This window comes from Indicator indicator, chromosome 34, assembly GCF_027791375.1.
Source record: "Indicator indicator isolate 239-I01 chromosome 34, UM_Iind_1.1, whole genome shotgun sequence".
In the NCBI taxonomy this organism is placed as follows: Eukaryota; Metazoa; Chordata; class Aves; order Piciformes; family Indicatoridae; genus Indicator; species Indicator indicator.
In genome coordinates, this window is record NC_072043.1 from 3,922,919 (window position 1) to 3,938,175 (window position 15,257).

The 15,257-nt window shown below is 47.6% G+C and overlaps 1 protein-coding gene across 1 annotated transcript in view; it reads left to right on the plus strand.

The window, feature by feature from the left end:
• The window catches only part of FLI1 (Fli-1 proto-oncogene, ETS transcription factor), an 80,605-nt gene that overhangs the window by 40,354 nt on the left and 24,994 nt on the right, over positions 1 to 15,257 (plus strand). The window contains exons 3-4 of the mRNA XM_054395509.1: positions 8,153 to 8,307; positions 12,518 to 12,721. Coding sequence (XP_054251484.1) covers positions 8,153 to 8,307; positions 12,518 to 12,721 — 359 coding nt within the window. The remainder of the gene's footprint in view (positions 1 to 8,152; positions 8,308 to 12,517; positions 12,722 to 15,257) is intronic.

Sequence of the window (15,257 nt, forward strand, 5' to 3'; positions counted from 1 at the left end):
CCTTTAGCACCCAGGGTTCAAGAGTGTGATGAAGAGTGGGGTTTGGACATGGTGCTGTGCAGATCTGACCTCTCCAGTGATGAGAAACAAGGTGGCAGAACCAACCTCACCCATGGCACAGGCAGCAAGGCTGTGAGGCCATGTGGGGAAGCATCAGGGGCTCACACCCATCATCAGACCAACACACACTTTCCTCTCATCATACTACTTGTCTGTCTCACTCAAACAAATTTTGGAGGGCTGAGGGAACAAGTGGTCCTGTCACATCTGCTGAGCTACCACAGGCAGCAGAAATTTGTGCTTTTCAGGTCCTTCAAGCACATGATCTGTGCAGATTCTGCAGGTGTGGGTACTTGTACCTCCAGAAGTCAATGTAGTGTTCTCGTTGTATGTGTTGCATGTACTTGGGAATGAAAGGGATGGATGGGGTTGTCCTTCTGGTGTGATCTTTGTGTTCCAGTTTCCTCATCTCCTCAGAAAAAAAAAAAAAGAGGAAACAACACTGCTCTGACAAACTGATTTGGTAACTGTGAGGGCTCAGATCCCCGTGGAGAAAGGCCCTCCAGAAGTGTGGTTGTTCTGGGCAGAAAGGAAATCCTCCTTTATGGGCTCGCTGAAGATGACAAGGTTCTTAGTCAGAAACAGATTGTCCCTCTAAAAGAGGGGTAATGACTTCCCACCCTGTTAGGAAGAAAGAAAATTCTGTTTTGGAGATGTCTTCCAGCCTTGCCTTTGACACCTTGTTAGCACAAGACCTCCAATCCACCCAAGAACTGACAGCATTCACCTGACTTACCCATCTTCTCCTCTTCATGGCTAAAAATGTGCCCTTTCCCCACATGTCCATCACAGCTCATTGTTAGATGTTGGGCCACTCCACTTGCCTGTTCCTCTGCCCATCAGCTGCCTGGCAAAACAGACACCTGATCTGAGCAGCAAACCAATACAAATTCAGTGTGGGTTGAATAACAAACCCTCTTCCCCCTCCCTGCCTCCCTCCCTGCCTCCCTCCCTGCCTCCCTCCCTGCCTCCCTCCCTGCCTCCCTCCCTGCCTCTCCTTCTCTCCCTTGTTTTTCAAGCACACTCCTGCCGTAGTCCAGCTGCCTTTATTCAGGGAACAGCTTTCATACTCTGCTTCACCTGGGCTTGAAGTGCTGGGTGCTTGGTGGGAGGGTGGCTTATGTACTCTAGGGAGTGACAAAGCTGAAGGAAAAGTGACAGTGAAGGGAGCTGGGTGACAGCAAGGGACAGTGTCCAGCTTTTCTTCTCCTTTTAGCAGCTGTGTGGTTGACACAAGCTGTGCAGGGAAGTGGTGGAGTCACCATCCCTGGAGGTGTCTAAAACATGTGTAAACCATGTTTTAGAACTTTGGAACGTGGTTTAGTGAGCATGGTAGTGTTGGGTTGATGAGTTGACTTGATGATCTTAGAGGTCTTTTCCAACCTTAATGGTTCCATGATTCTATGACTCCATAATTCTATGATTCTAAGAGTTGGTTTGGCCCTCAGCAGGGTTGGAGAAGGAGTCTTGCAGAATCTCTCCAAGGCTGTTTTGCAAAGCCCTCCAAGTTGGTGAAACACCTGAACAGGTTGCTGGGGAGGTGGTGAAGGACCCATCCCTGGAGACATGGCTTGATGGGCCTCTGAGCAACCTGAGCTAGTTGGAGATATCCTTGCTTACTGCCAGGGGCTTAGAGTAAACGACCTTTAAAGGTCCCTTCCAACCTAATCCATTCAAAGGTTTTATGATCCTATGATTATCAGAGCTGGCCACAGTACATGGCCTCAAAATCTCTCCTTGTCTTCACAGGCAGCTGCTTGTTCAGAGCCATCCCCAGTGTTACTCATTTTTGGACCAAGCAAAGGGCAGTTAAAATCCAACAGACAAAAATCAAAGCCTTCTGCGTTTCTTACACCCCCTTAGGCTTTGGCAAAGGGAAATGATCTTATTTGTGGTCTTGAATTTGGAGCACTGTCCTTCTGCACACAAAAAACCAGCAAAGCCCAGCTCTTCCATGGGTGTCCTGGAAGATGCTCTGTGCACCTTTAATCTCATTTTACATCCATTCAAGGGACTGGATGTATAAATAATGAAGTCAGTGCCTTGCAGTTGCTTTGGGGACATTCTCTTCCCACAGAATACTGAAATAATCTAAGGCTCAGGGAACTCAGAACATTTAAATGCCACAATAATACTCTCAAAACAAAACAAAGGGACTATCTATGATGCCTAGAAGAATAAAAATCCCCTTTTAGAAGCATGTGAGCCCTCTAGTGGGATTTGCTGCTGTGGTCTAGTCCCAGCTACTATTTACTTTTACCTGTATGTGGTAAACACAATTCTCCTAGAGCCTGCTGAGCTTCTCTGCTTTCCTCATGCAGTTGGAGCTTTGTAACCTGTGTGTCTTTTCCCAGCCTTTTTACACCTCTCTTAGCCTTCTACACTCCTTTCCAGTGTGAACCTCCTCCTGAGGCACTGCTGAGAGCAGGGTTCAAGTCCACTTAGGTGGAGGAGCAATGATTCTCCCCTGATGTCTCTGTTCATTCCCTGTTCACTCACACTCTGTTCTTAGATCCTTCACTGAGCAAAAAGAAATATTAATTATATCTCATTTCAAGTGTAAAGATTAAAACCGAGATGACTCAATGGGGATTTAGACCAAAAAGGGGCAAACAGAGACAGGGAAAAAAGGAGGAATATATAAGGGCAGGAAGATATGGATAGGAAGGAGAAAATATCCCACTGAGCACAGCTAAGTCAGGCTCAGAAAGCACTGAAATCCCTCATTTTGCTCTTTCCAATGACAGCCAAAGGTGATTCCTAGACAGAGGCCCTGGGACAGTAATTGCTTTATTTCCAGGTACCTGGAACGCAGGCTGGAGCTGTACAGAGAGCTTATTAGTCAATGCCAGGCTAGCTGCTTGTCCATTTTGGCCAGTCTAGCATAAACCAAGCTCTTGGCATCCCCAGAGACTGCTCCTGGAGCTGCTGGAACGAAGAGTCTTTGGAGAGGCAGTGGGAATGAGTACAGCTTCATATTCCTTGGCTTCTGTCGCTGCCACAGTGAGGAGATCTTCTGAAAGCAGCCTGTATCCAGTACCTTGCTAGATCCACGACCTTTTCTGCCCAGAACCTGAGTGAGTCCAGCAGTCTGAAAGGCTGAAGGCTCTGTGAAAAGCCAAGGATTAATCTGGCATCTGAAATCTCCTCACATAAACCAGTCCAGATAATGAGGAAACCTTTGTATAGATCCAGGGCTGTTTGTGGGTGACTCCTGGACTAAGAAAGGAGCTCCTTCAATGAGCACACTGTTCATGGCTCACAGCTCCCTCCTGACACTGGACTTGTTCCCCACACTGAATTCTTCTTTTGTCTTGCTCATAGCTACCTCTACCTTCTGCTGGGACACTGTTAGATCTCTCATCTTAGGCTGGAGTAGAAGGGTCATGGAGCTGCGAACAGGCATGGTTCAGGAGGTGCAAAGATGGTTCAGTCTGGCTGAGTCTGTCTCATTTCCCAGTGAGGGGCTCCATTTGGATCTGGACTGGGTTACAGAGAACACAGAAGTAAGGATCTGAGGGCTGGAAATTCTCTGCTGTGAGGACAAGCTGGGAGAGTAGGGGATGTTCAGCCTGGAGAAGAAAAGGCTCTGGGGAGACCTTCTGGTGGCCTTTCAGGACTTAGAAAACTCTGGGGACAGACTTTTTAGCAGGGCTGGTTGTGGAATGACAAGAGGTAATGGTTTGGAACTAAAAGAGGCAGATTTAAACGAGATCTAAAGAAGAAATTTTGACAGTGACAGTGGTGAGACCCTGGCCCAGGTTGCCCAAAGAGGTGGAAGTTGTCCCATCCCTGGGACCATTGCAGGCCAGGTTCTTTGGGGCTCTGAGCAACCTGCTCTAGCTACAGACATCCCTGCTGACTGCAGGAGATTTGGACTAGATGATCTTCAAAGGTCCCTTAACCCAAACCATCCCCTGGTCCCCTTCTATGCCTTAATGATCTCTCCACTTGCTGCCACTGAAGATTTCAGGGCATTTTTCAGAAGCACAGCTCAATCTCCTGCCCAGTTAAATTCTGGTAACTCTATTCCCAGTGAGGTCTGTGCTCCTGCTATCAGATTTCCACTGGGGTTAGCTCTGGATCCAACCACCCTGAAAACTTCCACAGAGGGAGGGAAGGCATCTGTAGAGCCACATGGACACAACCATCAGGTACATGGAGCATGTTTAATGTCCTCTAGCATTAACAGAGTGGCTTCTGATCCCACAGTGGCAAGTCAGTGGTTGGTGAGGGCACACTCAGGGGTGTCTCTGATACTTGGCTGTCTGGTTTTGGCTTCTGGGACAAAGAGAGCAAAGCAGAGGGCAGGCAGGGAACCTAACTGCCAAGCCAAGAGTCTGCAAAGTGAAAAATCATCACAAAACCACTGAGGAGATATCTTGGTGCTGGAGCTATTTTGGTAGCTGGCTGTATCGGTCATGTGAATGTGCACAGTGTTTAGCAGAGAGAGCAGAGACAGCCAAGGGCTCTGTGGTCTCCTCATGGGTGTCATCTCATGCCAGTAGAAAGCATGTATGCTCCTGGGCAGATAAGGGGCTTAGGAGCCATCTTTATCTGAGAGCCTGGATATAGCTTCTAGTTCCACATGAGCAGTACACAAGGAGCTGGTTTATCACATACTGGGGGGTGAGAAGCCTATAAAAAAGGTTTATATGAAAGATGGGGACAGTCTTTTTAGCAAGGTCTGTTGTGACAGGACAAGGAGTGAGGGTTTGAAACTGGAAGAGGCAGTTTTAGACTGGATAGAAGGAAGAAACATATGCAATGAGGTTGATGAGACCCTGGCCAATGTTGCCCAGAGAGGTGGGAGATGCTTCACTCCTGAAACCATTCCAGGTCAGGTTTTCTGAGGCTCTGAGCAACGTGAAGATGTCCCTGTTCATGAAGGGTAGGTAGGACTAGATGAGCTTTAAAGGTCATTCCAACCCAATCTGTGACTCTATGATCACAGTGTTTATCTCAGCTCTGGTTTTTTGTTTACCAGGGAACCTCAATGGCAGGGCAGAGAGGCGACAGTGAGCCCCTTAGGAGGCAGGAAGTTGTGCCAACACTGCTAGCCCCTGGGACATGCTGAGTGCAGGGAATGCCAAGCAGATTTGACTGTTGTGCTTGGAGGAGGGAGAACTTCCCCCCAAAGATGGAAATCCACCTGTGGGGATTGTGCAGCTGTCCTCACCACTTAAAGTCAGCACCTGGTGTCCGAGTGAGGAGGTCAGCCACTTCCCAGGGCCAGTGAGCACTCAGCTGAGCAGCCTGGACACCTTGAAGCAAGGATGCTCTTGCCATTTCACCAAGTCTTCTCAGGACAGCCTGTCCCTCAGGACAGAATAAGATCCTTTGTGCTTGCCTCAGGGCTTTTTCTCTGGCAGAACAGGCAGCGTTTAACACCTGACACAGAGGCTTTCACCAGAGAGCTAGGAATGATCCCTGTGAAAACTCTGCTGTCCCAGCTCAGGCTCTGCCCTGCCTGCCACGGGGACATGAAACCTTCAGCAGTTTGCCTCTCTGAGGGTGGATTTTGGTTCCCTGCCTGGAAAAACAGTAGGCAAAATAGTAAAACCTTAAATTCGAACATGTGTAACTTATACATCTTATTTCCATTTTCAAGCAACGTTCCCTCAGCAAGACATGAGGAAAAAATTACCATCTGCCTTCCAAGATCTCGGTGGAGCATTTATCTCCCAGCCATGATAACTGAACTTCAGTAATTTCTCCCTCCCCCTCCACCGTTCGGATTAAGAAACAAATTTGTTTAGTGTCCAAACTGGGAAGGCTTGCCAGCTGAACGCAGAGGGTGGGATTTGGTGGTGCACTGTCATAGCTCTCACCCTTCAGCAAATGGTTTCCTCCCAGGCTGTGTTGCTTCTGGCAGGGAAGAAGGATGGTTGTGTGATTAAAGCCTTGGACTAGACTGCACTGGATTCGAGCTCTGAGCTGGCTGTGCTTGGAGGCTGCATTACTGCACCCTTGTAAGTTCACTGCAAGTAGCCAAAGAGGTCACCATGAGCCAGCAATGTGTCCTCGTGGCCAAGAAGGCCAATGGTCTCCTAAGGGGTACAAAGAGTGTGACCAGCAGGTCAAGGGACGTTGTCCTCCTTCTCTGCTCTGTCCTAATGTGCCACACCTGGGAAACTCTGTCCAGTTCTGGGCTCCCCAGTTCAAGACAGACAGGGAACCAGTGGGGAGAATCCAACAAAGATGCTGAGGGGCCTGGAGCATCTCTGTGAGAAGGAAAGGCTGAGAGCTGGGACTGTTGAGCCTGGAGAAGAGCAGGCTCAAAGGAGATCTTCTCAATGCTCAGCAAGAGCTAGAGTGCTGAGAGGCAAGGGGATGGGGACAGACTCTTTACAGTGGTGCAAAAGGACAAGGGGCAATGGGCACAAACTGGAACCAAGGAGGTTCCATCTGAACAGGAGGAGAAACTTTGCTGTGAGGGTACTGGAGCCCTGGAGCACGCTGCCCAATGAGGTTGTGGCATAGTCTTCTCTGGGGAGATTCCAAACACACTTGGAGACTGTGATCCAGGACAACCTGCTGTTGGTGACCTGGTTTTAGGAGTGGGGTTGGACTGGATCTCCAGAGGTCACTTCCAACCCATGCTGGAATCCTGGGATGATGTAAAGGTGAGGGCAATAAGGATGCCCTTCTCTGGTGTGTTCTTGAAGGCTGTGCTGTGCCCTGTGCCTGTGGCAGGCTGTGGATTAATATTTTAAGTGATCTCCAGAGCAAAAAGCTTGAGTTGCTACAACAGCTGGAGAAAAACAAAACCTGTGCTTGCTATCTGTGGTTTGGAGGCTCATAATTCTCTCAGAGCAGGACAGAGAAAGCCTACTGCTTGCCAAGGGTTTGTGTGTAGTCCAGGTCTCAGCACAGTGCCACCTGAGTTGCTAATGTTCCCTCCTCATCACTCCATCAACTCAGAAGTAAAACTGGAGCCAGAGCATTTTTTCACACAGTTTCTGTGGTCTGAAGTTCTTGACTCATGCCTAAGGCACTTAAGATTTCTAGATTTCATATCCAAGAAGCAGACAAGCCTGGGACTGCTAAGAAGAAGAGAAAATTAGTTACATTTAGAGCACAAGAATTGTGAGTAGCATCTGGGGGAGCTGGGTTTGTTGAGCCTGGAGAAAAGGAGGCTGAGGGGAGACCTCATTGCTTTCTACACCTCCCTGAAAGGAGGCTGGAGTGAGATTGGGGGTTGGTCTCTTCTCCCTAGCAATGTTTGATGGGATGAGAGGAAATGGCCTCAAGTTTCCAGGGGAGGTTTAGATTGGACACGAGGAACAGTTTCTTCCCTAAAAAGGGTTGACAAAGCCTGGAACAGCCTGCCCAGAGCAGTGGTGGAGTCCCCATCCCTGCTGGGGTTTCAAAGCCATGTAGATGTTGTGCTGAGGGACATGGTTTAGTGATGGCCTGCAAGTGCTGGGTTAACTCTTTGCTCCAACTGGTTTCATTATCAGACATCCATTCCATGAGACTCGTGGTTCACAGACCACATTGCGACATAGGAGGATGCTTAGGGGACTTGAGCATCTCCCCTGTGAAGAGAGACTGAGAGCCCTGGGGCTGTTTAGTCTGGAGAAGAGAAGGCTGAGAGGGGATTTCATCAATGTGTATTAATATCTGAGGGGTGGGTGTCAAGTGGAGGGGGCCAGGCTATTTTTGGTGGTTCACAGTGATAAGACAAGGAACAATGGGTTCAAACTTGAACAGAGAAGATTTCAGCTCAACATGAGGAGAAACTTCTTTACAGAGGGTGAGGGTGACAGAGCCCTGGAACAGGCTCCCCAGAGGGGTTGTGGAGTCTCCTTTGGAGACTTTCCAAACCCACCTGGATGCATTCCTGTGCAGGCTACCCTTAGTGATCCTGCTCTGGCAGGGGGGTTGGACCTGATGACCTCTGATATACTGTGAGACTGTGGCAGTGTGATTCATGTGACATGCCAGGAATGGCCTGTGAAGAAACTCCCCTTAACTTTCCACCATTGGGACCCTCTCCATTTCTGCAAGCCAAACCTCCCTCATGCTGCATCAGGTCTGAAAGGTTCCTGACAATGAGAAGTTCACCTCTTTCCTTTCCTGTTTTCAGGGAGTCCCCTGTAGACTGTAGCGTGAACAAATGCAGCAAACTCGTCGGAGCAGGGACAGAGTCCAACCCCATGAGTTACAGCACCTACATGGATGAGAAGAATGGACCTCCTCCCAACATGACCACCAATGAGAGGAGAGTCATTGTCCCAGCAGGTACCATCACCCCTAACTTGCTCTCTCACCTTTCCTTCCTCTGTCTTCAACGTCCAAGCTGAGCAGATGAGGCTTTGTTTAGCCACTCTGAGCCATAAACTACAACAAGAGTAGGAAAATATCAAAGTTTTGGGCTAGTGGGGATTTCCTGTGCCCCAAGAGTAAGAAATAGATAGTTAATGCTGCTTCTGGTTTATTTTGGCTTCTTTTTTTTTGTTGGTTTTTTTTTTTTTTTCCTGTGGAATGGAGCCTTGTGTTGGTGTGTTGAACCAAATCCATCCCCTGGCATGTGTCAGAGGAGACTCTGCAGTGCTTCCTGGGACACGTGTGCTATGATCAAAGAGCCACAGTTCACAGGCAAGAATAAGCATGAAGTGGACCCAAATTATAACTCTCTTGATGCTCTGCAGGGTCCAGATGCACTTTTATGTCATATTGATTCAAAATGAGCTATTTTGTTTTCATTTCTTTCTTAGAAGTAGAAAACCAGAAAGTGTCTATTTTGCAGCAGCTATGTTACATGAGCCTTCCAAAAAACCACTCCACAGAGACATTCCTGCCCAGTTCTGCTTCTCTGGGATATCCACGTCTGCAGGCTGAAGCTGGCAGGAGGCTTTGGGATAGTCAAGGATGAGAGCTGTGGAGGCAGGCAGCTTGGAATGAGAAGGAATCTTTTCCCTGCCAGCCCAGGAACCCAGGATGGTGTTTGTAAACTTAATGGAGACATCATGAGCCAAGTCCTGGTCCATTTTACACCCCCAAATCCCCACTGATTTTAAGGGGTACAGCTTTTAACCTTGGGGCTGTGAGGGTTTCACCAAGGGTTGTAGCTGATTCAAGCAGATGAGCTGTTGGCAGGAAGAATCGAACTCATGGAATTTAGCTCTGTGTTCTGCTCGTGACTTGACCATGAACAGATGACAGCTCCCAAGCATTTGTTTGCCATTTGGGATGAAAAGGAAGGGCTTGAACTGAACATAGCGAGGGGAGGGAAATAAAAGTTGGACAGCAAATCTCAAAGTACTGCTTGTTGTTAGGATCTGCTCGGAGGGCAGGCTGGTGACAGCATCAGGTATGTTTGCAGCATCAACACACAGGCCTAGAAAGGTGTAGCTGATACCAACTGTCATTATTTTACTAAAGATAGTCAAGGGAACGTTTATTCTGCTCTTCACTATGGTCTTCATGTATACTTGAAGACCAAGGTTAGGCTTCCAGTACCTGAAAGAGGCCTAGAAGAAAGCTGGGAAGGGACTTTTAGCAAGGGTTTGGAGTGATAGGATGAGAAGGAATTCATTGAAGCTTGAGGAGGGCAGATTTAGACTGGAGATTAGGAAGAAATTCTTTCCAGTGAGGCTGGGGAGACACTGGAACAGGTTGCCCAGGGAGGTTGTGGATGCCTCCTCCCTGGAGGTGTTCAAGGCCAGGTTGGATGAAGCCTTGAGCAACCTGGGCTGCTGGGAGGTGTCCCTGCTCACGGCAGAGGGTTGGAACTGGATGATCTCTGAGGTCTCTTCCAACTCAAACCATTCTAAAGCTTAGTGTTGTTGCTGAAACAGGGGAAATGAGTTTTGATGCCTTCAGTGGAAGAGAAGGTTTTAAATCTTCTCTTTGAAAGAAAATGGAGAAAAAAAAAAAAAAAAAGACTGTTTTCCCCTCCCCATGAGCATCCACAAGTCAAACCTCTGAGATACTTGTGAAATAACAGTGGCTTTGGAAGACAATAATGAACCTCATCCCAGATCTCTGCATCTGAAGCCAAACTTGTCCAAGAAAGGCATTTGGAAATCTTAATGTAATCCAGAGTAAAGATTTATAGCACTTTAGGGCGAAGATAGGCGAGAATAATGTCACATTAGGCTTGCAAATGTCATCATAATGAACTCAAAGCCATGTGTCAAGAAGGGCCCTTTTTCAGAGGCCATTCAATGTCTTTCACGGTGATAAATCTGCCCAAGGAAGAGCTGAAATTCAAAAGTGTTTGTTTAAAGGAAGACCACAAACTCACTCAGCCCTCAAAATGTTGTGCTTTTATTTTTTTTTCCCCCCAAAGCTCAAGACAAACAACTCTTTCAGTTAGAACCCCCCAAGGATCCTCCCTTGAATACTTCCATTGTAGCATTCACAGTCTTTTGCCAGTGCTTAGAAAGCAGAAATTAAATTGGCTAGTGCCAAAATTGAACAGGAATCCGTCTTTCTATCCCAAAACAGACTTGCAAAGGCATGGAGTTGTAAGACCCATGTTTAAGATTCAACTTTAAGCAGTTTGATTTAAGTGGAAATTCAGTGAGGGAACACCACAGCTGCAATTTCCACGTCCCTTGGCCTTGCTTCTCCATTTCACGCTGTAATTCTGGAGCTCAGGAATGCACCAGGTACAGCCACTACCTGACCTTTTGTCTCCAGGCATCCCTGCAGCCCCAGCACAGCCAGTCCTGAGCCCACACATTATTTGATCCACCATAAAATGTGTGGCAGAGGCATTTCTTGTCCCTCCCCAAAGCACAACCTCCCAGCTGTGCACCGGCTGCATGTTTCAGGTCCTTTTTCCCAGCTGCCACAGGACCTGAAGTGTTTGAGGCTGAGCTTAGGAGGAATGTCCCAGCTCTGATGGACAGGTTAAACACCTCCAGAGTTTAAGCTTGACTTTGCTGCAATGGAACATGAATTTGCAGCTTCTGTTTCCTGCTGGGATACATGAGGTTGAGCTTAGAGGAATGTCCCAGCCCTTATGGACAGATCAAACATCTTCAGAGTTAAGGCTTGACTTTGCTGCAACAGAACATGAATTTGCAGCTTCTGTTTCCTGCTGGGATGCATGGGGAGAAGCTGCACAGGAAACATCTGAAGGCACAGATATGCTCTGAAAATGACTCTGTAGGAGTGGTATCGTGGCACAAATTCTTGCTGGGCCCGTCTGGTCTAACGCTCTTTTGGAAGCTCAAAGGAAGGTTTCTTTTTTTAACTCCTGATGCAGCAAACCATCAGCATGGGGGCTGAAACTCCAGCAGGCTTCAATCTCTCTCTTACGTCACCACCAGTAATAAAGATTCCACAGCTGGAGCTTTGCTGGCAGTTGATAGTGATGCATGAGACAGTACAAAATCCGCACTGCCCTCCAAGGGCTGTGCTGGTTTCACAGGGCTAGCCGAGGTAGAACGGTGCTCCTGTCACAGATGTGACTCAGAGATCCATGGCAAGCTGCTCTGGTTAAGCAATAAGAGACTTTTCCTTCATTTATTTATTTATTTTATTCAGAGTCCCTTTGCTGACCCTAAATACTCCAAGTTTCAAACGCCATCTGTTGGGACTTTGTCATGTGCTTATGAAGGATGGTGTGACTTCTCCAGAGCTGATGTAATTCTGCAGCACTGCAGGCACGAAGCTCTGACAGGCATCCCCTTTTTCAGTCTGGAGTATTGTGTCCAGAGAACTGCTGGAGAGAGTCCAGCAAAGATGCTGAGGGGCCTGGATCATCTCTGTGAGGAGGAAAGGCTGAGAGCCCTGGGGCTGTTTGGCCTGAAGAAGAGCAGCCTGAGAGGGGATCTGATCAATACTCAGCAAAAGCTAAAGGGTGGGAGGCAAGAGGATGGAGCCAGACTCCTTTCAGTGGTGTCCAGTGACAGGGCAAGGGGCATCAGGCACAAACTGGCACCCAGGAAATTCCATCTAAACAGAAGGAGAAACTGCTTTGGTGTGAGGGTACTGGAGCCCTGAAGCAGGCTGCCCAGAGAGGTTGTGGAGTCTCCTTCTTTGGAGAGATTCCAAACTCACCTGGAAATTGTGATCCTGGGCAAGCTGCTCTAGGTGACCCTGCTTTAGGAGTGGGATTGGCCTGGATGATCCCCAGAAGTCCCTTCCAATCCCCATCATGCTGTGTGATTCAAAGGGATGAGTTTGCTTTTGGAGGCTTTCTGCCAGAAGGAGAAAAGCAATAATCAAATATCACTAATATTTTTCCCAAGCTCAGGTATAAGATTCAGGCAGGTGGGAGAGAGTCAAGAGAAGTCACCCTGCCAGAGGGTCAGTGTGATCAGTCTGAGTCCTCTTATAGGCCAGCACTTGTCCACCCTGGCAAATTGCATTGGAATCAGTAGATTCAATCCATTTGCTGTGGAAAGAGTGGTTAATGCTTTGATGGCACTGCAGTGAGTGCTAGAGGCTGGAGGGTTCCATGTGCTGTTACCATCCTTTGTGTTCTTCCTGCCAGATCCCACGCTGTGGACCCAGGACCACGTGCGCCAGTGGCTGGAATGGGCTATAAAGGAGTATGGATTGATGGAGATTGACACCACCATCTTCCAGAACATGGATGGCAAGGAGCTCTGCAAGATGAACAAGGATGACTTCCTCAGAACCACCTCCCTCTACAACACAGAAGTCCTCTTGTCTCACCTCAGTTACCTCAGGGAAAGTAAGTGCTGCCCTGACTCCTCCCAGCCCCTGACACGCTGACAGACTGAGCTTCTCCAGATCTTCTGGCAGGATAAATAGCAGCAAAGGTGAAGGAAAGAGAACAGGGAAAGGCAAGCAGAGAGAGCAAGCAAGGAAGGGAAGGACAAAGAGCCAGAGGGCTGGAGCATCTCTCCTATGAGGACAGACTGAAAGAGTTGGGGTTGTTCAGTCTGGAGAAGAGAAGGCTTTGAGGAGACCTGATTGTCACCTTCCAGTATCTGAAGGGGGCTCCAAGAAAGCTGGGGAGGGACTTTTTAGGATGTCAGGTAGTGATAGGACTGGGGGAATGGAGCAAAACTAGAAGTGGGTAGATTCAGATTGTATGTTAGGAAGAAGTTTTACACCATGAGGGTGCTGTAAAACTGGCACAGGTTGCCCAGGGAGGTGAAGCCTCATCCTTGGAGATTTTTAAGGCCAGGCTGGATGTGGCTCTGGGCAACCTGATCTAGTGTGAAGTGTCCCTGCCCATGGCAGGGAGGTTGGAACTAGCTGATCCTTGAGGTCCCTTCCAACCCTAACAATTCTATGATTCTATTCTATGATTCTATGAAAAGTGGGTTGGAAAGTTAATTTTAACTTAGATGGAGTTAGTGGTGCTATCAGGGAGGTGAAGAACTCAGCAGGACTCTTGAGAAGATTAGATAGTCTTACAGATAATAAAAACATCTGTGGCTACATGATAAAAAGGCATAAATTTGCTGGGGTGATTAAACCAAACATTAACTGATGGGTCACAGGCAAATTATTCCATAACTTTGAAGTTAGAGGGCTGTGTGCTTTCCATCAGGGTTTCTGGTAAAGGCTGGAGATTTTCTATGTGCCTAGAGGCACAGAAAGAGTTAAAAAGACAGGAATGATTCCCCAAATGTAGGTGTGCAGAAGTAGACATCATGTAAAGTTCTGCTGGACCTCTTCATTGCTACTATGACCCCGCTAGAATATCTGGTGGATCCAATCCTCCTCTTTGCTGCCTTAAGTTCCTAAGAAAGAAGCTGTGAGCCCTTTTCTGAGCTCTTGGTGCTGGGAGGCTTAGATTCAAACTTTTCTAAGATGTTCTGTTCAACCATTAGCATGTCCATAGCTTCCAGACACTTCCTTGTCATCTATGAAATAGAGGTAAAAGCATTTTCTCCCTTCACAGAGATGTGCTAAGTACAATTGCATTATGGTGAGGCCAGAGAATGTCTGGCCATATGGTCCAATATTTTTTTTTTAAAGTGAGACAGCTTTGATGGTAGTATAATTATTTGAGGACTGAAAAATGATGGTTGGACTTGATTTTAGAGGTGTTTTCCCACCTTAATGATTGTATTCTCTCAATTCAGGAGAAAATGCCATAAAGCAAGGTGTGAGGGCAAGGAGAGAAAGGAAAAAAAAAGTCGTCTTTTCTCCACTGGGAAGTCAAATTGTGATGTAAAGGCAGCTGAAGGTGTCTCCATCTGGCCAGTGCAAAAGAAAAGCAGCACTATAGGATTCATTGAGGGTGTTTCTTCAAAGCTGCTTAGCACTGGTCTCCCCCTGCCTCTGCTACAAGCAGTGGGAGGTTCACAGATTACAGTGGGACAAGAGTTAGCTCCCAGCTCCCAGTGCCTCTGTAAGCCCCACCTTTATTTTTACAGCGAGGTCAAGCCAAGGAAATGATTCACAACCTAGAAGCAAATGGTTGAACAGTTTTTGTCCCTCGTGGGGACAACTTCCCAGCCAAAAGAAGCTGCAGATTTCACCCTGTTTCATCAGCAAGTTGCTGCTGGTTCACAGAACATCTCGAAGCTGTAGCAGACACCGAGGAGCTTTCTAGTTTGGGTTTCCATGTGGAATTGCACACTTGGATGGGAAATTGTAAGGCAGTTGGTGAAGCTGATGCTGCCTTGGCCAAACCTGCTGACTTTGGCAGGGCAAATCAGACTCTTTGTAACCGGAAACGTTTCTCCATTCCCACAAGATAAATCCTCAAGTGAGACACTTGAACTGTCTTATTGATAAGATTTGAGAATTGACAGAAGCAGATGAAGGAGTTGTATGGCTTTAGAATCAAAGGACCAGGCTGAGTTTGAATGGGTTGGCAGAAGAGTTGAATTCTTCTGTTGTTTTAGCTCCAGACAGCATCTCTGGCTCAGCCCAAGAGTTAGGTATCATAGAACCAGAGAATCACAGAATTGTTTTGGTTGGAAAAGACCTTTAAGATCATCAAGTCCATCCATTATCTAACTCTATCAAAGTCTGCTGCTGAACTGTGTCCCTCAGCACCACATCCCTGTGTCTTTTAAACACTACCAGGGATGGGAGTTCAACCACCTCCCTGGGCAGCACGTTCCGGTCTTCGAGAACCCTTTCAGTGATGTAGTTTCCTCTAATGCCCAACCTAAACCTTCCCTGATGCACCTTGAGCTCGTTTCCTCTTGTCCTATCACTTGTTCCTTGGGAGAAGAGATCAACTTCCCCTGGCTCCAACCTACTTTCAGGGAGTTGTAGAGAGCCAGAAGGTCTCCCCTCAG